Below are 22831 nucleotides of genomic sequence, written 5' to 3' on the forward strand. Positions count from 1 at the left end.
AAAACGTAGGCGGAGCCGGACTCTGGAACCCTGGACTGGACGGGGTGGGGTGGGGTAGGGTAGGGCGGCGGGAAGCGGGGAGGGCTTTGTGGGGCGGGGCCGGGAGTCGTAGAGCCCCTCGCCAGTCCCTCCTTCTCTTTCCTTTCTCCCCGCCCCTCTCTCCCGCCTTCCCGGCCTTGTGCAGCCCGGGCCGGCGGGCGGGCGCTGGGACGGGGACGTGGGTGCGGCGCGGCGCCGTTCGGTCAGCCTGGTGCAGTGACGGCCCCGGGGACAGCGGGGACAGCGCTGCTAGCACCACGTGAGCCTGAGCTCGGCCGGGCGGCACAGAAAGCCAGGCGGGGAACCTGGCTCCCGGCCCCTCCCAGCTTTCCTCAGCCTGGGGTGAGTGCTGCGGTGCGGGTGGGCGGCCCGGCTGCCTCGCAGGGTGTGCTTGTGTGCCTGCTAGTGCAATTGTGTGGCTGACTCTGTGACAGGAGGCATGCCTGTTTGCGGGTGTAGGTATGTACGCATATATGTTTATCTGGTTCCTGCGTCTCCTACTCTGGTGCGTGAGGTGGGGTGGCATTGATGCTGAAGGGCCTCCCTGTCCCTAGGGCACAGCTGGCATGGGATTGCTTCAGGGCACAGTGCCACCGCCTGGCACGCCCATCCCCTGTGTCCCCTCTCCTTTCCTGCTAGCCCAACCCTTGCTGATATTTGCCCATCAGGGCCTCCTTTCCCAGCCCCCTCTCTCTTCCCCCCTCCTCTCCCGGCCCATGGAAAGGAAGAAAGCCGAATGCATCTCCTAGTTCCGTAATCCCAAGACCCGGACGAAAAGGGGGTAGCAGGTGGGATAGGAGCGATGCTCCTCTGCAGCTCTGTCCACTGAAGGTCGGAAATCTGGGCCCACCTCTTGGCCCGTGTCTGAGGTGGCTCTGAGGGAAGCCTATTGGGAAGCAGGGACTTGCCCAGATGGCTCTCTGTGTTCTTTAGGGGGCTATCCCCCTCCCCCTCTCCCTGAAGACTCTTTTTAGGCGGATGGGAAGGGGCTCCAGGGCCTATACGCATTAGAAGGAATCTGGTTTTTCACTACAACCCCACGTCTGGCCCCTCCCTGTTTCTGGACTCTTGTAGCTTCCCTTCCTTCTGGCGTTGGCTTCCTGCCTATTTCCCTCCCCGGCCCACCCAATCTGGCATGGTCATACCAAGCCAGGCTACACTCTGGTAGAGGGGGCTGTAGGATTGGTAACTGAGTTTGCCTAGCACCGATGTTGGTACTGCCTTGTGGTAGACACTGATGTTCCCTGGATATAGGTATTCTCTCATCTCTTCTCCACAGCTACCCTGATTGTGGCTTGTCCATGTGATATAGATTGTGTTATAGGTCAGGGAAGGAAGTGATCATCCTATTTATTTGGCTTCTTATCGTTGATCCATCCTGCATATACCCTGCTCAAATTTGAACACAAATCAGATCACAGAATTCCTTCTGAGCCACCCTAGGAATGGTCCCTCTGACTCTGTAGCTTTGTCACTCCCCAGTCAAAAATCTATCAATGGTTCTGCAGTAATTGGATCTCAGAGGTCATTAGTAGAGAAATTCCTGCAATTTTACTTTAACCACTTTCAATAATGAGGAAACTCATTTTTTGCCAAAGCTCTCATTCCATTTTTGAACAGTGATATGGTTCTTACATTTGAGCAAAATCAATAACCCAACGACTGGTACTCACTGGTCCTAGTTTTGTCCTCTGAGGTAAGCAGAATAAGTCTAATTCCTATTCTATGACAGTCCTTCCAATAGTCATTAATTCCACAAATATTCACTGAAGATTGTGTTCATGGCCTCTTAATAATAATAATAATAACAGCTAGCATTTGCAGAGTTCTTTAAGATTTGTTCTAAAAATATCTCATTTGATCCTCACAACTACCCTGGGAGATAGATGCTATTTTTATTCCCATTTTACAGATGAGCCAGAAAGGTTGTGATTTGCCCAGTGTTACACAGCTCATAACTGCCTAGATTCCTTGTTAACTTCAGATCCAGTCTTTATCCTTGTTAGTAGATGTCTCCTAATAATAGGCAATAAAATAGTATATATCCTCTGTTCTTATAGAGCTAAATCTACTAGAAAAGAAAAAGTCTTAGGCATAAGAAACTGTAGCACAAGGTAGAATGCGAAAAGGCAGTAAGAGAATTGCAAAGAAAGTAGTATGGATATTCTGAGGAGGGAGAAATCATTTCACAGATGAACTGACATCTCATCTGGGTCTTGAAGAATCATATTCTCCTTAAGCCCTCTTCTTTAGGCTAAACATCCTCAGTTCTTTCACTTGGGCTCCAGGAGGCATGGTTCTGAGTTTCTTTAACTAACCTGGTTATCCTGTTTGCGATGGATGCCACTTTGTCAATGTCCTTCTGAAAATGTGCTCTCCCCCCAAACTGAACACAAAACTAGACGTTGTTTGACTAGAGCAAGACACTAAGATTATCACCTCCCTTGTTTCTGGATTCTGTACTTAGACTAATATAGCATATGATCTTGTTAGCTGTATCAGAATAATGACTCAAATTGATCTTGCAGTCCATTAACCTCTCCCCCCAAATTTTAACATGAAGTACTGTACACACTGCCATTCTTTTTCATTTTATCTGCTTTTGAACTTAAGAGCAGGACATTTGTCACTATTAAGACTTATTCAATTTTGCTTATCAGTCTATGGGCAGCTGGGTGGTGCAGTGGATGGGGTGCTGGGCCTGGAGTCAGAGAGACTTTTTTCCTCCTCTTCAAAATGAGCCGGAGAAGGAAATGGCAAGCCACTCCAGGATAGTATTCTCTGCCATGAAAATCCCAAATGGGGTCATAAAGAGTTGGACACAACTGAAGAATGACTGGACAACATCAGTCTATGCTATGGATGGAGGTTTTTTTTTTTTAACTTAATCTTTATATCTAACTTATTAGCAATCTCTCCTTCATTTTTTCCATAAATCTGAGAAGCATTTTGTTTATACCTTCATTTTAGGTTACTGATAAAAAATCTTGAAAAAGAACAAGATCTAGGACAGATCCCTGTGGCACTCTCCTGGACACTTTGTTAGGTCCAGATTGATATTGCTTCATTAATCAGTGTTCTTTGGTTGTTGAAACACCTGTATATCTGCCTAATTGTACTATTGTTTAACCTTATAGATAGTTTTTTTTTCATTTTGTTAAGGGTATTGTGAAAGACTGTCAAATGCTTAGCCTTCATCAAGATACAATGTATAATATTTAAGCCCATGTCTTACCCACATAGTAACCTCATAAGAAAAGAAAATGTTATTGAGTTATGACACTACTTTCTTATACTTCATAAGTTCTGTGATCTTACTGGGAGTAAAATGCCTTAATAGAAGATCTTCATGAGTTTGTATCCAGGAGAAAGAAAAGCTTTTACCTGGCAAGCAGCAGTCTGGTGATGAACCTCTGCTTAACTAGGCTGGTCCTCTGATGACAGATACACAGTCTGTCGCCAGACTTGGGCAAGAAGTCTTTCCAGCTTGGTGGGACCTGTCAGAGCTTGTAGTTTATTGTCTTCAACTTTAGGAGCCCCAGGGTCACCTCCATGCTATGGTGAGAACAGGATTTTTATGGAGGAACCAATACCACATTCTTTTCTAAATGGTGACCAACACTCATGTAGTAATCTGTAGCCAGAGAGTTATGTCAAATTTACCATTTCATCTTTCTGTTGTACGACTTCTCCTTTTAGAAAACCTTGGCACTTGCCCTTTTTGACTGATCTGGAACTTTTCCCATTTTTAATGATTTTTTCAAAGATTATATCAATATTGACTCTGAAATCATATCTGATGTTTCTTTAGCATGGAAGAATATAGTTTATCTAAACAGAGACAATAGAATTTGAGAGTTGGTGAGTATTTTATCCAGCCCCAACATCCTAATTTTACAGAAATGAGACCCAGAAAAAGAAATGACTTGCTTAAATTCTCAAAGTTTTATTGTGGCAGATTTTCAGTTTAGTGTTGTCTCTATTGCAACAGGTTGCCATTCTCAAAATTAATATAAAGATAAAACCCACAACTTTTTGCATCATTTAAAAAAAGAATTTTACCTACTTGTTTATTTAAGACTCTAAACAAACCATTATTTGATCATTAAAAATATATTTCATTGACATCTTTTGTTTAATATCATGATCATTTCTGGGGGGGGGATAGTCCCCAAAGTGTCCTCCCTTGTGACAAATGAAAATAATAAAAACCATCCAGAATAGTGATTTCACTTTAAAATGTGGCAGACATCCTGCTCTGTCAACCCTCTCCTTGATAGGTTGAGGAGGGAGATATATGTCATCATCTGGGAACTTCACAGATTTTTACCTCTAGTTTGACTTCCTTTTAGTATCTTTTCATGCACATCTTCATAATCATTGTGTGTGACATTCTTTTGGCTTTGCATGTTTTCTTCTACATTAATTCATGCAAATCATTCCACATTTCTCCATTTTCTTTATATTTGTCCTTATTTTCTAATGTATAATAATCTATTATATTCAGATTTCATAATTTTTTCCAGCTATTCTCCAGTCAGTGGGCATCCATTTTGTTTCCAGGTCTTTGTCCAGGTCTTTGTCATCACAGAGTATTGTTGTGAATATTATAGTATATATTTTATCTCTTTTTCAGTCTAATTTGCCTGGGGTATATGCCCAATAGTGGGATCTCTGGGTAAAAAAGGTAATGACCATTTAAATAGTAGTTTAATTTAATTCTGAAATATCATAGCCCTCAGGAAGAAAAGAGAATGTTTACTGGAATTCACGTGTTTTGTTTTTTAAACAACACCTTCACTTTAAAAATTTTCATCCAAACATCTATTTTCAAATGTGTTAGTTCAGTGACTGCTAAGTGAATTTCATTATTTCTGGGAAGGATGCTTAAGGCATAGAACTATTGGCTCTATTCTCCATGATTGGGTATTTGGGAAGTAATTTCTGTCCATTTATTAAGTGCCTACTATGTGTGAGGACCTGTGCTTCAGAGCACAGCTTTTTGGTTCTGTTTGTAGAGCTCTGGGCCTGTAGTCAGGAAGGCCTGAGTTCAAGTCTAGCCTCAGATGTTTACTAGCTTATGACCCCGGGCAAATCACTAAACCTATATGCCTCAGTTTCCACAACTATAAAATTGGGATAGTAATGGCACTTACCTCATAAGGTTATTGTGAGGAACAAATGAGATAATATTTGTAAAGTACTTAGCATGCACCTAACAAATACTTCTTCCTTTCCCTTCTCTTTAATTGTGCTTTACCAGTAGGGATGTAAGGTGAAAAATAAAATAATCTCTGCTCTCAAGGAGCTTACATTTTAATAACAGAGCTAAACACACATATAGCTGCTAAACAAGACAGAGAATGATTATGAGAATAGAGGAGGTGAAAGATCATTTCATGTTTGTCTCAGGGAAGGCTTCAGGGCGAAGGTGACATCTGAACCGAATCTTAAAGGAAAAGAATTTCATTGGGTGGAGGGGTCTGTTGTGTGTTTAGAGGTGATTTATCTGAGACATGGACACTAGATTGTAGAAATGTATAGATATAGAAGAAGGCAGGACAAAATCAGGGAATAATGAATAGTATCATTTGGCTGAAATGTACAGAACATGAAAGGGAATAATTAAAAATAACTAACGTTCATATGCTTTGTTAAGGTTTACAAAGCATATATATTATCTCATTTCTCTTCACAAAAAACTCTGAAGTAGGTCCTGTTATCCCCATTTTACAGATGAAGAAACCAAGACTGAGAGAGGTCAAGCAACTTGCCCAGGATCACATAGTATCAAAAACTGGATTTGAAATCAGGGTTTCCTCATTCCAAGTACAGTTTGCAACCCACTGCATTTCTCTGAGAGAAACCATGAAATATTGGAATAGATTGTCAAGGGTCTTGAATGCCAGGCTGAGTTTCTGTTTTATTTTATAAGAAGTGAATAGTCACTGAGCAGATGAGTGATACATTCAGATCTTGCATATTAGAAAGCCTGGAAGCAGAAATTGTTAAGGACTCTGTTATAAGTAGTAAGAGGGAATGAAAGCCTAATTGAGACGAATGTCAGTTAAGAGTGGAGTCATTGGTGGAATCAGTTGGAAGGAACTTCAAAGGTCAATTAGTTCAACCAATACCTGAAGAGAAAGTAGTTAACATTCCTGAGAGGTAGTCACCTTTCCTCTAATTAAAGATCTCCAGAAATGAAGAACCTATTGCCTTATGAGGCTCATTCTACTTTTGGACAGCTCCAATTGCTAAGAAGTTTTTCCTTCCATCAGTTTAATTCAAAAATATTAAGTCTTTTATTTCCAGAGAATTGCGCAAGGCAGTGGGGATACAAACACACAGAGTTGAAATAGTTTCTGCCCTTGAAGTCATTATGTTCTAAATGAGAGGAACTTGCATCCTAAATCTACCTAAAACCTGCCTTTCTGCAACTTTTCTCCACTACCCCTAGTTTTATTATTCAAAGAACAAATCAAATCCCCTTTTCCACAAGACAATCCTTAAGATAGCTATGCCCCTTCTAAGTCTTTAATTTTTCAGGCTAAATACTCCCAGGTCCTGTGACTGATCTATGGTCTAGTCTCTGTTTCATCGTCCAGGTTGCCTTCCTCTGTACCCATTTAATTTTGTCCATGTCTTTCCTAAAATTCAGTATGCAAGACTGTTCATGGTACTCCATTTGTGGTCCAACTAGAGCAGGGTAAACAAGACTATCACTCCCTTCCTTTTGAATACTCTTCTGTTAATGCAACCCAAGAGCACATGAAAATTTCTTGGCTGTTGTCAGTCACAATGGTGACTCATTGGGTCTGTAGTCCATTAAAACCCCTGGATGTTTTTCACTTTTAATAACCACTTTACAGTATCACAAAATCTTAAGAGTCAAAAGGGAAAATAAAGCCCCATATAAATCCATCACATAGAAGAAGGGAAGGGAAGAAATTTATATAGCACCTACTGTATTATCATCACAACAACCTTGGGAGGTAGGTGCCATTATTATCCTCATTCTGCAGTTGAGGAAACTGAGTGAAACAAAGATTAAGTGGCTTGTTCAAGGTGACATAGCTAGTCAGTGTCTTGGGCTGAATCTGAATTCAGATCTTCCTGATTCTAGACCTAGTGCTATACCTGCTGCAACTAGTTGTTCCATATGCCTGACTGAGAATCAGTGCCTATAGCATCCTCCCAGAGTGGTTAGCTAGTCTTCATTTGAAGCACTCTAATGAGGGAAAACCCTCTATATTCCAAGATACTATTGTTTATCTATATTTCCCTGTCCTAGGAGGCATAATGGATAGAACACTGAACCAGGAATCAAGAAGACTTAGTTCAAATCTGGCCTTGGACACATGCTATGTGTGTGACCCTGGAAAAGTCAGCCTTAATTTTCTCATGTGTAAGATAAAAAGATTAAGAATAGTCCAGGAAGTTGTTATAAAGACAAAATGAGATGTTATTGCTTTGTAAACTCAAAAGCCCTAGAACTCTTACATTTAAATGGCAGCTAGTATTGTTCTGTTCTTGTGCAGTTGCTAAGTATAAAACTTCATTTAAATGTATTAACTTTCATCTTATTCATATTGGGTTATTGTTCTAATAAGACCAGATTTATCAGCTAATTAAAGAGGTGTGTGTGTATTCTATTTTCCACAGCTAAGCTGTGGGCTCTGATTTTCTGGCCTGTGACTTCTCTTTTATTATACCCTTAAATGGCCTAGCATAGAGCTGGGAATATTGTACATCTTCAGTGAAATATCTGTTAAATGAATGAGTTGGAAGGCTTGGGAGAAAGCTTCTTGGAGGAGGTAGGAATGGAACTTAGTCTTGAAAGATGAGGAGGAGGAAAAGGATGGTGAGAATGGTGATGGTAAAACTAATAGTTGAAATTTATATACCCTGTAAGCTTTTTAAAACTCATATATTTATACATGTATACATGTAAAACTATAGCTATGTATATAATATATATGTCCTATCCAGTGTATATCACATGTACACACATACTCATAATATGTTATACACACGTACATGCTTAAAAATTGTACTAAGATGGGGAGGTTGTAGGTTCAAAACACTTCCTAGCTGTGTGACCCTGGGCAAGTCACTGTCACTTAACCCCCATTGCCCAGTCCTCACTACCCTTATGCCTTAGAACCAATATACAATATTGATTCTAAGATGGAAGATAAGGGTTTAAAAAATACTGCACAGACTTTTGGAACACTGTTTAATCTTGCTTGTTCCTCATAGCAGTGCTGTTATGATGAAAAGTTTAAGGGCTATATAGATATTATTTCCCCTTAGAAGTTCTCCATTAGATAAGGAAATGGAAGTTCAGTGGAGTTAAGTGATGTGCTCATAAGGGATATCACTTATCAGGGAAAAGTTAAATTTGAACATCAGTTTTTTCTGACTCCAAGTCCAGATCTTTCTATAACATCTTGTTGGAGAGGATCTTAGAGTTAGAACTGAAAGGGACCTGAGATCCATCTAGTTCAACCTCCTCATTTTATAGTTGAGGAAATCTACTATAAGGTTTGCAAAATCCAAACCCTTTAGATACATTAACTCATTTGATCACTATCAGTGAAGAGGAAAGAGGGGACTTTTGTGGTGGTTGATGGGAAGGGAACACAATGCTATAAAGGGAGGATCATCTGTTGAGAATGGGGTGAAGGACGGCTTTGAGGAAGAAGGAAATCTGGTGGTGAGGAAAGAGAAGAGTGTAGCGATAGGGGGAAGTTAGGATAGGGTGTGTACTCTAGAGGCAGTGAGAGGAATGAAAGGGCTGTCAAGTACCAAGGAGGCAGGGTGAACCTCAAACATCATGTATTTGTATTACTTCTGGTGAGCATGATTCTGCACTTTCCTCTGGCACTGCCCTGTGCTTTAGGAGTACATACTGATACTTGGGTGATGTTAGGCAAATTACTTCTCTGGGCCTCAAATTTACACAGCTATAAAATGAGGAGGTTGGGCTGAATGACCTCTGAGGTGCCTTTTCAGCTTTAATGAAAGAAACCCTAGTCATAACATTCTGGTAAGTGATAATCAAGTCTGTTTCCTAGTGATGGACCAGGATCTGAAGCAACCTATTTCAAAAAAAAATTTTTTTAAACCCTTACCTTCTGTCTTGGAGCCAAGACAGAAGAGTGGTAAGTGCTAGGCAATGGGGGTCAAATGACTTGCCCAGGGTCACACAGCTAGGAAATGGCTGAGGCCAGATTTGAACCTGGGACCTCCCATTTCTAGGCCTGGCTCTCAATCCACTGAGCTACCCAGCTACCCCCATTTCAATTTTTGACAGTATTAAATTATTATTTAGCCAAATTAAGCCAAAATCACCTCAGTACCTTCTTCCTGTTGCTTCTGGTTCTGCTTTATGGGTAGAAACAAACAAACAAACTTAATTCCTCTTCTGTGATAGCCTCCAAATAATTATACCAAATCAATTATGAAGTTGCCCCCCCATTCGACTTACCTTAATAGTTTTTTTCTTCTCTGGGCCAACCAAGATTCAATTGGAATCTTTTCTAGTCCCTTTACCATTTGTAATATGTGCACAAAAGTAAAGGAAGGAAAAATATGGCATGTAGCGTGAAATTACAGGAGTTTATTGGGGGGAGATGAGGGCAGGCTTAATGAATATGATGGTAAATGACTAGATCTTGAAGACTAGGTAAGATTTTGACAGGTACAGACATGAGAGTAGTGGGGGAAAACATTTTAAAGTGGTCTGAGCAGTATGAGCCAAAGAGGCAGGGACATGACTATGTAAGGTATGCTCTAGGATGGCCACTGAATCCAGTTTTATGTGTGGCTGTGTAGGAGAAAGCAGAATGTGGTGTGTGTGTGTGGGGGGGTGGGGGGTGGCAGGAGAGAGGAAGGATATCAGAAGTATGATTTGAGAAAGGAACAAGAGAGCCTTTTTGGGAAGCACTCAGGCCAAATTTAGGGTGACTGATAGGGAAGGCAATCGCTGCCCAAAGGGTGCCTCATGACTATGGCAAGCTGTGGCATACACGGACAAAAGCCCATGCTGTTGTTATCCATGCTTCCACTTTTAATGAGTATGATGCCTCCAGAGCCTTGCCATATATAGCTCTGCCGCCAGGTCTGGCCTCCTTGTCCTGACCCCAGGCTTCTCTGTTTTCCAACCAGCCCTTCCTGTTCAAGGCCCCACCTGCTGCCACTATCTCCCCTCTGCTGCTGAAAATCCTAGGCTGCACGTCCTGCACCGCTGTCACTGCCCCCTCTCCAGGATCTGTGCCCATCTTCCTCCTTGCCTATGATATGATAAGAATGATTAAGATTTCTTACATCAGGATCTTAGGAGCCGGTTCCCAACTACCCAAAGCTTTGGGCTGCTCCGGAACACGCCCTTTTCCCCTCCCCCAGTCCCCAAGCTGAACCCAGGGAAGGGAGTTCCCCACCTTTTCAGCTGATGGCTCCAGCGTAAAGAAGGGGGACTTTCCCTCTGGAGAGTGGGGAGGAGGGTCCCTTAGTTTTGACCCTGGCAGGGGTGAGGGTGGGGAGTGGGGCGTGGGGAGTGGGAGCTGTGCCCTACTCAGAACGCCAGCCAGGGGTAGTGCGAAATGCCTCTGCAGCAGGAAGGGGAAGAGGAGGAGCCGAGGCTCTGTAGGCTCCCTCCTGCCCCAGGCAGCATTAGCCTTGAACACTGGTTGCTTTTCACCCTTCCCACCCTCTGCTCAGCTGCACTGCCACTGTGTTGCCCCAGAGCGCCACCTGGTGCCCCCTTCTGGGGCCTGGCCAGTCCAAGGGTGAGTGGGGCTGGGGGCTGGGCTGGTTGGACTGCATAGTGGCCTCTTGACGGTCTGGGGAGTTCACCCTGTCTCCAAGGAAGCACTGAAACCCATTTCTAAGACCACTGCATCTTCTCCTTCCCTCAGCCCCTCTATGTATGTGAAATCCTCCTAGGTCAGCATCTGCATCACTCTCTTCTCATCCAAATTTTGTTTCCTAAGGCAATCCCAAGGAGCCCTCTCATTCAGTCTCAAGTCTCCCAGTACTTGAGTCTATGTCGCTCATTTCCCAATGTTCCCCTTTCTCATGCCCCATTCCACTAGCTTCCTGGCTCTGGAAGACTCTTCTTTACTCAGCCCCAAAACTCCTTTAGTGGGGTCTGGTCTTTCTCTTGCAGTCTCCTGACATTGCTCTCTATTTCAATCATTGAATCTTGAGATTTAGATCTGAAAGGAACCTTAGAGGCCATCTAGTCCAACCCCTTCATTTTACAGATGAGGGATCGAGGCCCATGGAGGCTTAGTGATTTGCTCAAGGTCATACAGTTACTTAGTGATAGAGTTGGATTTATCCCAGGTTCTCTGACTCCAAATCCAGCAGTCTTTTCACGATACTGTATTATATAGCCTTCCTTATGCTAGTATCTAGAGACTCTTCACCATGTCCTTTAAATATTTGCTACCTTGGGTTATGCCTTGCCCCAAATCCCTGAGCTCCTCAACTCCCAGAGTTCTCTAGTCATTTGAACCTTTCCTCTATCACTCAGTGTTCAGCCACATCTCTCCAGTTCCTATATCCTTTCTGCAGCCCCTTCACTTTTTTTAAAAGCCCTTGAACTCTTTACCTTACTCAAGCTCCAGAGGAACCCCCCATATCCTTTCCTCCCTCCCTACCTTGCCCCCCCCACATTACTCATTTCCTTCTTGAGTCAAAAAAACATTATTCAAACTGCCCCAGATACTTTCTAGCCATATAACTTTGGAAAAATCACTACACTTCTCTGTTTAGTAGTTTCCTCATGTAAAACAAAGAAGTTGATGCCCTTATGGTTACTTCCAGCTCTAAATTTATGATTGCAGCTTTTTTATCCAACCTTCCTGACTTAGCCCCCATAGAACCTGAATACTCCCAAGTCTTGAACCATTCACTTCACCAGCAATGCATTAGCATCCCAATTTTGCCACATCCCCTCCAACATTTATTGTTTCCCTTTAAGGTCCCAGATATTGGGTTTTACTTTACTCTGTCTAGATTCCTCTGAAGCATCTTTGGCTACTTGAGGGTCTCTGTGATGATACACTTTTCAGACCCACAACCCATTTGCCTAGAGCAATCACACAAACCTTATGTTAGGGCTCACAGAAAGTATGTTCCACACTTATTCTTAGGCTTCCCCTCAACTCCTGATCAGGTTCGACTTCCTGAGTGTTCTTGCTTAGATGATTTTCATCTTCCTTTAAGATTCCTACTTCAGTTGGATCTCCTTTGTTATATTCTTTTTTAAATTTTTTTAAATTTTTTAAAATTTTAAACCCTTAACTTCTGTGTATTGACTTATAGGTGGAAGAGTGGTAAGGGTAGGCAATGGGGGTCAAGTGACTTGCCCAGGGTCACACAGCTGGGAAGTGTCTGAGGCCGGGACCTCCCGTCTCTAGGCCTGGTTCTCAATCCACTGAGCCACCCAGCTGCCCCTGTTATATTCTTTATTTCATGCTATAACAGAGATGATAGGTACAACATGAGCCAAATGGCTATTTATGCTCTTTTTCATCCCAGCCCATCAGTTCTTCATATACTTCTCTAGCTTATTTTAATTACTCAGCATCTCTTAGGAGCCCTTGCCATTTCTGGCCAGGAAAGTGATCTCTCAGAATCTCTTATTGGTCATGTCTGACTCCCTGTGACCCCATTTGGAGTTTTCTTGGCAAAGATACTAGAGTGGTTTGCCATTTCCTTCTCTAGCACATTTTATAGAGGAGGAAACTGAGGCAAAGAGGATTAAATGATTGACCCAGGATTACACAGCTAGTAAAATGTCTGAGGACAAATTTGAACTCAGGTCTTTTTTTTTTTAATTATTTTTTTAAACCCTTACCTTCTGTATTGGAATTAATACTGTGTATTGGTTCCAAGGCAGAAGAGTGGTAAGAGTAGGCAATGGGGGGTCAAGTGACTTGCCCAGGGTCACACAGCTGGGAAGTGTCTGAGGTCAGATTTGAACCTTGGACCTCCCATCTCTAGGCCTGGTTTTCAATCCACTGAGCTACCCAGCTGCCCTCAAACTCAGGTCTTTTAAACTTTAGATCCTACACCCTATTCACTGCTCCATCTAGCTGCCCTTTACAATATTAAATGTCACAAATACCAGTGATGTGTGGATGGGCCTGTATCCTCTCCTGCCCATCTTCTCTTGCACTGACTGTCCCAGATTTCTCCACTCCATCTTTAGTCTCCTGCATACACAGCGAGCCAGTTTTAGCACACATTCATGCTAGTGGAAGGAAGAGATTCAGAAAAGAGGGAGTTTGTATGGCTATCTACAGCGTTCACATGGGGAAGAGATGTTATTACTAAGAGATGAATGGATCTGAAGGAACATTCCCATGGAAGCCATTTGGAGGACGATAGAGGGTAGAAGAGGAAATGAGAGGCTCTCTTCTCTGCCCTGCTGTTGCTATGAATGGCACCTCTTTTGGGAGAAAGAGGGGATTGAGTGACTTGTGTTTATCTCTTCCTAAAGACTGGCCTGAGGGAGAGGAGCTAATTGCCTGCACCATGGCGAAGCGGGAGGGCAGCACCAGCCCGGTGGTTCGGCAGATCGACAAGCAGTTCCTGGTGTGCAGCATCTGCCTCGATCGATACCATTGCCCTAAGGTTTTACCCTGCCTGCATACCTTCTGTGAGAGGTAAGTAGTGTGTGTGTGTGGGTGTAGCAGTGATGGGGGAACCAACCCCAGCTCGTCCTGCCCATACTCTGATGCTGCCGATACCCTTTTCTCCTCCTCGCAGGTGCTTGCAGAGCTACATCCCTGCGCAAAGTCTGACGTTGTCATGTCCCGTATGCCGTCAGACTTCCATCCTCCCCGAGCAGGGTGTTTCTGCTTTGCAGAATAACTTCTTTATCAGCAACCTGATAGAAGTCATGCAGAGGACCCCCGATGGAGGCCGTGACCCCACTGCTCCTCACCCGCTCTGTGCTGTGGCTGGGCGTCCTCTCTCCTGTCCCAACCATGAAGGCAAGGTGGGCCCAAGAGAGGGCCAGTGAGGCCAGGGCTGTGCCTGCCTGGATGACACAAAGAGTGGGGTGGGGAAGAAAAAGAGACAGGAGTAGGCTCCTGGGGAGCTGGGACAGTTATGGATGGAGAGGTCTGGGGGCTCTGGCTGGCGGAGGGGGAGGCCAGTGGGGAAGACTGGTCACAGGTAGGCTAAGAGATGATTGGGGGTGGCCGGCTGTTGGGGCTCGAGGGGCTGAGCTTCGGACCTATCAGTTTCTGCTTGTTTGCTCCTAGACAATGGAGTTCTACTGTGAGTCGTGTGAGACGGCCATGTGTGGGGAATGTCGAGCGGGGGAACATGGGGAACACCGTACGGTGCTGCTCCGGGATGTGGTGGAGCAGCACAAGGCAGCCCTGCAGAGACAGCTGGACACTGTTCGCAGCCGGTAGGAATGGTCAGGTTATGCTGAGCCTGTGGGGCAAAGGGACCCTGGGAAAGGGGAGAAGAAGGGCTGCTTAGCTGGCCCCCCTCTCAGGCTAGATAAAATGCTGCAGTGGATTCAAATCCTGCATCACAGGTAATTACGAGCTGTGTGACCCTGGGCACGCCATGCAAGTCGGTTTCCCCAGTTGGACAAGGAGGGAGCCTCCGTGGTCTCTTGTTTCCTTCTGTGGATCTTTGATCCTCTGATCCGTGTAGCGATAGCCCTTCTCTCCTGTTTCCCTTGTAGGTTGCCCCAGCTGACAGCAGCCATTGCCCTAGTGGGAGAGATCAGTCAGCAGCTGGTGGACCGCAAGGCTGAGGCCCTGGCCCAAATCAGTGGGGCCTTTGAGGAACTGGAGCATGCCCTGCAGCAGCGCAAGGGGGCACTGGTCAGGGACCTGGAGGCCATCTGTGGGGCCAAGCAGAAGGTGGGCTCCCAGCCCCCTTTCCCAACTCCCGCCCCGCTCCCATTGCCCATCCTTCCCCCATTTCCCTCTCCTGTTCCTTTTTTCATCCTCCCCATTCTGTTCCCTTAGTCCCTTCCTCATTTGGGCTCTTCTTTTTCTTGGGGTCTAGCCTTAGCACCACTTCCCTGTGATCCACAGTGCTTCCTGTGCCCTAATGGTCCTTGTTCCTGCTGTTCCCTATAGGAATGCCCCTTCTGTGCCCCGTGGTGCTCTCCCTGCACCCCACAGTGCCCTCTGCATGGTGCTCCCCGTGTGCCATCATGGTGCCCCCGTCCCATGTCCCTGTGCTCCATGCCCCTGCTCTGCCCCAAGGTGCACTCACTCTGTCCCCCTGGTGTCCTTTGCATGTTACCCTCCCAGTGCCCCTATGGTACCCTATCTATGCCCCCACGGTGCCCGCCCCATGCCCCCAGGTGCTGCAGGCCCAGCTGGAGACGCTGCGCCAGGGCCAGGAGCACATCGGGAGCAGCTGCAGCTTTGCGGAGCAGGCCCTGCGGCTGGGCTCGGAGACGGAGGTGCTGCTCGTGCGCAAGCAGATGGGGGAGCGGCTGGCGGCGCTGGCCAGCCAAGCCTTCCCTGAGCGGCCTCACGAGAACGGGCAGCTGGAGCTTCTTCTAGAGACGGATGGCCTGCGCCGCTCCATCCTCAACCTGGGCGCCCTGCTCACGACCAGCGCCACGGCCCACGAGACGGTGGCCACGGGCGAGGGCCTTCGCCAGGCCCTGGTAGGGCAGCCAGCCTCACTGACTATCACCACCAAAGACAAGGACGGGCAGCTCGTGCGCACGGGCAGCGCCGAGCTCCGGGCTGAGCTGACGGGCCCCGACGGGGCTCGCCTCGATGCCCACGTGCTGGACCACAAGAACGGCACTTACGAGCTGGTCTACACCGCCCGGGCAGAGGGTGAACTTCTCCTCTCCGTCTTACTGTACGGGCAGCCCGTCCGGGGCAGCCCCTTCCGCGTGCGTGCCCTGCGCCCCGGTGACCTGCCCCCCTCTCCTGACGATGTCAAGCGCCGGGTCAAGTCCCCCGGCGGTCCCGGGGGCCACGTGCGACAGAAGGCCGTGCGCCGGCCCAGCTCCATGTACAGCACAGGAGGCAAAAGGAAGGACAACCCGATCGAGGACGAGCTCGTCTTCCGAGTTGGTGAGGCCCGTACGGGGTCAGTGGCGTGTGTGTCTCTGTCTCTCTGTCTCTCTGACCGTCTGTCTGTCTGTGTGAGGAGGAAATGTAACAAATAAAATTAATACAGAAGGGTATATTTTAAAATATTAAGGTTTTATTATAATCCATATTGATAATTAAGAAAACCATGTGCCTGCTAAAATCTAATTCAAAAATGGCTCGCCGTGCCTTCCCCTTGGCTGCTTCCTAGGAAAGAGCGTCCCAATCAAGCCCTGAGACTTTATACCTCTGTCTACATAATCACAAATCACACTTCCTGCCCACCTGGATTACACAAGAGGAATCATGGGAAATGTAGTTTTCAAGTCCCCTAAACATCCACACGAAGTTTACATCGTGGATATCAATATTAAGACCCTACATTTCCAATGTCACAGAAACAGGAACCGGGACGGGGAGGAGCATTTGCCTTCAGGGCCTATTTTCATCCCTCTCTTCCCACAGGCAGCCGTGGGCGGGAGAAGGGCGAATTCACCAACCTACAGGGCATCTCTGCAGCCAGCAGCGGGCGTATTGTGGTGGCGGACAGCAATAACCAGTGCATCCAGGTAGAGAGCGATCATGCCCTTACCCCAGCCACCCGGCATCGAAGGGATGCCCCCTTCCCACTGTCCGCCCATGTGGGAATGGCGTCCTCTGAAAGACCAGGGCGCTCACCTCGACCCCGCATCAGGGGAGCGAAGCCACCCGGGCCTCCTCTGGACGCACAGCTCCCTTTGCTTGCTGGGAGAACCTAGAACTCATCCCTGCCCTGACTCAGGGAGCATTTCTTGGCGAGGGAATGGTTGGCTATGCGTGTAGGGAGTGAGGAAGGGGTTGGGATGGGGCCGCTGGAGATAGGAGAGAGAGTCTGGATGATTTTGAGAGTCAGACCGTGGAGGAGGAGGTCCTGATTCGAGGAGAGGGCTCGTTCTCCTGTCATGCAGACGCCTTTTTTCTCTAACCACCGGCGAGGAAGAGAAGGGTCTGGAGCCTAGAGCTAGGGGATTCTTTCCCTTCAGTCGCGCTCCCCTTCGTGTGAGCCTGCTTCCACGAGAGTTGGATCTCTCACTGTTCCTCCTAGGTGTTCTCCAATGAAGGCCAGTTCAAACTCCGCTTTGGGGTACGAGGCCGCTCTCCTGGGCAGCTACAGCGCCCCACAGGCGTGGCAGTGGACACCAATGGTGACATTATCGTGGCTGATTATGACAACCGTTGGGTCAGCGTCTTCTCGCCCGAGGGCAAGTTCAAGGTGTGTTTGGCTCCTCAGTTTCCATCTCCTTCCCTGTGCCGAGGTGAGAAGGGAGAAGGCTGTTTGAAAGTTAAGAGGTGAAAGTTAAGAGGTGGTCCATGGGGGGGAGGGAAGGGAGCTGGATCTACAATTGAGCTATGGGGATAGGGAGAAAGAGTTTACGCGTCTCCCAGCTGGAGTTTTGGCACAACTCCTTTTTCCTGGACTGTTTTTGGCTCTGGGTCTAAACAAGAATTTCCTTTCTCTAGCCTAGGTCCCTTAGACCTAGCTCTGGTGTCCTCTATAGTCTCACGTTACCTCCTTTTTCCTTCCTGGAGCCAAGGAGTCTAATCCTCCTCCTTGGAGAGACAAAAGGAAGAATGGGATTGGAGAAGCCTTACTCTGCTCACAGTGGTCCCTTCCTTCCTCTCCTTATACCTCTTGGCCTCTCTATTTCCATCCCAGGCTATTCCTTAGACCCTACGCTCAGACATGATGATTTCCCTAGACTTACCTTATCCTGGATGACTAGCTTAGACCCTTCTTCTCTCTCTGGGCTTTGTAGACCAAGATTGGAGCTGGGAGGCTCATGGGACCCAAAGGTGTGGCTGTGGACCGCAACGGGCACATCATCGTGGTGGATAACAAGGCTTGCTGCGTCTTCACCTTCCAGCCCAATGGAAAGCTAGTGGGTCGCTTTGGGGGCCGTGGTGCCACTGACCGCCACTTTGCAGGTATGGGGGTAGGGTTATAACCAAGAAACCCTGAAAATTACTAAGAGATTTCCCATTACCCCAAGACTCTTTCTTCTTTGGAGACATCCTCTTTATATTGGATCTGAGGCCATCCTATCCACACATATCCATTGCCCTGGGACTTCCACAGCTCTGAAGCAGAAGGCCCTTACACCTAAACAAGATTCCCTCTACCAAATTCCCTACAAAGGGTTAGCAAGATTTTGCTTGATGGCCTTTAGCTCTGGAGAGCCTCCTACCTCTCATAGCAGATGATTTTCCTTTCAGAAACCCAGTCACTTTGAAGTTTTTCTTTATGTTAAACCTAAATCTGTTTATCTGTAACTTCTACCCATCGCTTCTAGTCCTGTCCTCTAGGGTCAAATAGAGCAAATCTAATTTCTTTTCTGTATATCTTCAGATATACAATATAACTTAAATTGCTGGAATCATTATTTTCTTCAAACTAAATGTCCTAAGTTCTTTCAGCCGATCTTCATGTGGGATGATCTCATTTGTTCTCATCATCCTGGTCACCTACTTCTAGATATGCTCCAGCAGGATGGTACTTGGGGCAAATAGGTGGCTCAGTGGATAGAGAGCCAAGCCTGCAGATGGGAGGGTCCTGGGGGCAAATCTGTCCTCAGACACTTCCTAGCTTTTTGACCTTGTGCAAGTCACTTAACCACAATTGCCTAGCCCTTACTGTTTTTCTCCCTCAGAACCAATACTTAGTATCAATTCTAAGACAGAAGGTAAGGGTTTAAAAAAAGTTATGCTCAGAAATTATTGGTCAACACATTTCACAAATAAAATCAAAGAAAGAAAAACTAGTTATAAATGATTGCAGACGAAACTTCAAATTTCCATTATTTCTAGTTTGAGTAAAAAAAAGTTTTGACAGCATACCAACATTTTCCAATTTCCTTGTCCTTTTCTCATTTTCTATGCATTTTTCATTTTTTTTCAGTCTCAGATACAATTAGTCCAGGTAAAGTGCTTTCCTATATTTTTTGGGTTTTCACCCTGTTTACCATTGTTTATTTATCCTTCCCAGTCCAAATATCGTCTACGTTCACAGAGAAAGCAGGAGCAGAATTTGAATTGAGTGGTTCTGCCTTTCCTCCATTGAACATTATTGCTATCCCCATTTACTCTAGGCTGCAATTCTAAGTGTGTGATCATGAGCATGCCACATAACCTCTGCCCACCTCATTTGGAACGTAGGGATAAAAATAGCAGTAACCTCCCAGGGTAGCTGTGAGGATCAAATGAGGTTCTGGGCTTTGCAAACCTTAATGATCTCTAAAGGTTTTCAATTAAGACTGTTATCTTCCTTTTGCTTCTAAGGGGGAAAAAAACTTTTTAGTTCTCTTTGTTGGCTATCCTCCGTTTCAACTCATACTGTATGTTCTACTACTAACACTATCTTTGCAGAATCAAGTCACTCTTACATTCATTATCAGTTAGCCGGCTCTGTTTTTATTTTTCATAATGTTTAGTAAGCACTGAATTGGTTGATGTTCCCTACGTATCCAAATCAGTTCATCTTTCTCTTCCTCATTGGAATTATTTGTATTTGGGTTAGAAGTATTTCATTGTTTTAAAAGTACCTTTTTTTTTCTGGCCCAATAAAAAAGTTTTATCATTGACTCCTATCCAAGGAATTCTTTGAAATATATTCTCTTAAGCAGAGGTTTGCCTCATTTGGTCCTATCTTTCCACTCTTCTCTTCTCTTCTCTCAAGAATTTTAAGATAGAATGAGTAATCTATCCTGCCAAGGTTTTTAGCCCTTCAACTGCAATGCAGTTCAGTTTAATGTAAATGTCTGTTAAGTACCTTCTGCCCTGCAAGGTGCTATGTTCTTACCAAGGGATACAATGAAAACATGAAAACCAGCCCTTGCCCTCAAAATACTTATCCTCTCCCAGGGAAATACAACATGTAAGAAGATAAGTAAATATAAGAGAATTTAATGGAGAAAGAAGATTGGGAAAGGCTTCCTGGAGGAAGTCAAATTGAATTAACATGACTTTCTCTGAAGTAGAAAATGATAGGAATTTTTTTTTTTAGATTGACTCTCTTCACATTATTCTGCTTTTTCTTGCTTTTTCTAGCACTCACATCCTACTTTTCCTGGGGAATATCTTCTTATCACTAGAGGACCATTAACCCTTATTTCTTTTTCTTTTCATGTGAGACTTCTTTTCATGTAATATGTAGCAGCAAAATAACTTTGTTTTGTATTTGCATATATTTTTTTTTAAATCTACTTAAGAAGTCAGACCCAGAATTGAAAAGAACTATATATGTCACTTAATCCAATCTCCCAATGTACAGGCTTTCTATTTAGTTTCCCTAGCAGATGGTCATGAATTTTATCAACTTTTTTTTTTATCAGAAACCATTTAGTTTATCAACTAAAACAAACAAACCTTTTTTTCTTTATCAATCTTTAAGAGTGTCCCTGGCCCATCACACAGTCCCATAATTCTTAAAGTTGATAGTCTAGCTTCTTATGGTACTGTATAATGCTAGAATTAATCAGCACTTCAATGAGTTCCTCTATATTGGTTGGAATCAGGTTTTTTATAACAGTTCTCTTAATTGTTTCCTTCACTTTCTGAACAATAAAAGTATCATTAAGAAGGCAAATCAAGCCTCTTTTATGAGTGAGTGGAGGTCTTCAGAGGTCCAGACAGTAGGGTCACCCACCCCTTCACCTACCTTTTTCCCCTTTTCCCACATGGGTTCCCTGTGTTCATACATACTACCCTCCATGGAATATGTGTGTGTGCACATCAGTGTGTGCATGCACACACAGACACACACGCTGCGTACACATATCTGCTATCCTGGGACCACTCAGTAAATCTCTGAGCAGTTTATGAGAGCTATTATTCCCATTTCCACAAAGAAATTCTTTCTTTCTGCTTCCTCCCTGTGTCTTAAGGTCCCCACTTTGTTGCTGTGAATAACAAGAATGAAATTGTGGTGACAGATTTCCATAATCACTCGGTGAAGGTTAGTGACCTCCCCATAAACACCCTTCTATACTTTCCACACTCTGGATCTCCGGGCCGCTGTTCTCCCATGATTCATTTCTTTTTAGCCCCTTTCTCCCTCTTTTCTCTATTATTCTCAGTCCCTCCCCCTGTATCTCCTATGCTGGGTGTCTTTGACCTGACTTTAAGTCCCCTCCCGTCCCAGGTGTACAGTGCAGATGGAGACTTCCTCTTCAAGTTCGGCTCCCACGGCGAAGGTAATGGGCAGTTCAATGCCCCTACTGGCGTGGCTGTGGACTCCAATGGGAACATTATTGTGGCAGACTGGGGAAACAGCCGCATCCAGGTGAGCCTTCAGTCCCTGGAGCTGTGGGAGGTTAGGGGCAGGGGGCAGGCCGCGCTTTGCTGACTTTGCCTCCGTCCTACAGGTGTTTGACAGCACAGGCTCTTTCCTATCCTATATCAACACCACTGCAGAACCACTCTATGGCCCCCAGGGCTTGGCACTGACCTCCGACGGCCACGTGGTAGTGGCTGATGCAGGCAACCACTGTTTCAAGGCCTATCGCTACCTCCAGTAGCTGCTCCGCCGGCCCAGACCTGGATGGATAGACCGATGGACGCCACCACTTCAGGGATGGGACGGGCCCAGGATCCCTCCACTGTGGGCCAGATCAGGGAGTGATGAATGTGGGCGCCGTGTGCCCCCTGCCACTCCAGGGCCTTCCCCAGGGACCTTCTCCCCACGTTCACCACTTGACCTTTATCCTCTCCCCATCTCTGCCTCTTCCCTTCCACCCCCCCCCCACATCCCTTCACGCTGCACTTTATTTATTCGGTTCCTGCTTTGGTGACTGGGGTGGAGGGGAGGCTGTGGGGGAGGCCACGGGGGCTGGAGAGCCTAGGAGATCTCCCTGAGCTTACCATCCTGCTGCCTGCCCACTTGCCCACCCACCCACGTGGTTTTTGGTTTCTACAAGAATGTGCTAAGCTTCCTCCCTAACTCCTACCCCCACTTAGATTTATACCCCAAGAGGGGGGGTCTAGACCCCCTTTAGGCCTGGTCTTAGCCCCATCACGTAGATCAGCCCCTGCCGGTCCTTCTGGCCTGTCTCCAGGACGCGTGTGGGGCCTCCCCAGCTAGACTGCTTCCCGGGGCAGTGCCGTAGGCTGGCAGGTCACAGTTGTCCCTCTGCCCTCTCAGACAAACTGACAGACAGTAATACCCTTGCCCGGCCCGCTTCGATGTACAAAATAAACGGTCTCCGTGGCTTCCATTTTGATCCTTCTTGGAGGAGAAGGGGATGATGCTGGTTTAGGTAGAAGCATGGGGTGAGGAGGTGGGCCAAGGACCCCAAAGCAGGGAGAAATGGGATGAGGGAAGGAAGCTATTGTTCCCTTAGACCTTGGATCGGAATGTGTTGTGCTCTCAGAGCAGGTTCTCCTAATGCAGCTTTGAGGTTGGACTGTGGTGGCAAGAGAGAGGGTCACTCTGAGACTCTGGGTCTCATCCCTCTTCCTTAGCTCCTTCTCCAAAAGGCCATGTGTGCTAAGGGACCAGAAAGCTGGGAGGATGTGAGGTTCCTAAAAAACATCAGAACAGTCGCCAGCTGGGTAGAGAGGAGGAAAGGGATGAAATATGCATGGAGCCATGGGGAGAAAGGGTCCTGGAGGGCAGGTCTGGCTTGATGAGAAGGGCCAGAGGGGATGATGACAAA

General features: G+C 45.9%; 1 protein-coding gene across 4 annotated transcripts; it reads left to right on the forward strand.

The window, feature by feature from the left end:
- The first annotated feature begins 444 nt into the window (after positions 1-444).
- Positions 445-22390, forward strand: TRIM3 (tripartite motif containing 3). 4 transcript variants are annotated; one of them, XM_044668076.1, is made up of 13 exons: positions 445-498; positions 13553-13718; positions 13822-14053; positions 14322-14473; positions 14759-14939; positions 15392-16124; positions 16608-16711; positions 17227-17394; positions 17939-18115; positions 18669-18672; positions 21062-21132; positions 21319-21459; positions 21542-22390. In XM_044668076.1, exons 2-13 carry the CDS (start codon positions 13588-13590, stop codon positions 21692-21694), a joined length of 2247 nt encoding a protein of 748 aa, XP_044524011.1. In that variant the 5' UTR covers positions 445-498; positions 13553-13587; the 3' UTR covers positions 21695-22390. The 4 variants fall into 4 exon arrangements, with proteins under 4 accessions (XP_044524011.1, XP_044524009.1, XP_044524012.1 ...); XM_044668077.1 differs by lacking the exon at positions 445-498 and adding an exon at positions 9634-9862 and having other exon boundaries at positions 13608-13718; XM_044668074.1 differs by lacking the exon at positions 18669-18672 and having other exon boundaries at positions 17939-18107.
- The last annotated feature ends 441 nt before the right edge of the window (positions 22391-22831 follow it).

The sequence above is a fragment of the Gracilinanus agilis genome, chromosome 3 (genome assembly GCF_016433145.1).
Source record: "Gracilinanus agilis isolate LMUSP501 chromosome 3, AgileGrace, whole genome shotgun sequence".
NCBI lineage: Eukaryota > Metazoa > Chordata > Mammalia > Didelphimorphia > Didelphidae > Gracilinanus > Gracilinanus agilis.

Coding starts and splice junctions, on each gene's coding strand:
- TRIM3 (XM_044668077.1), top strand. CDS start 9,840: ATGGCCACTGAATCCAGTTTTAT. Junction 13,719..13,821: donor CTGCATACCTTCTGTGAGAG/GTAAGTAGTGTG, acceptor TCCTCCTCGCAG/GTGCTTGCAGAGCTACATCC. Junction 16,712..17,226: donor GCAATAACCAGTGCATCCAG/GTAGAGAGCGAT, acceptor TGTTCCTCCTAG/GTGTTCTCCAATGAAGGCCA.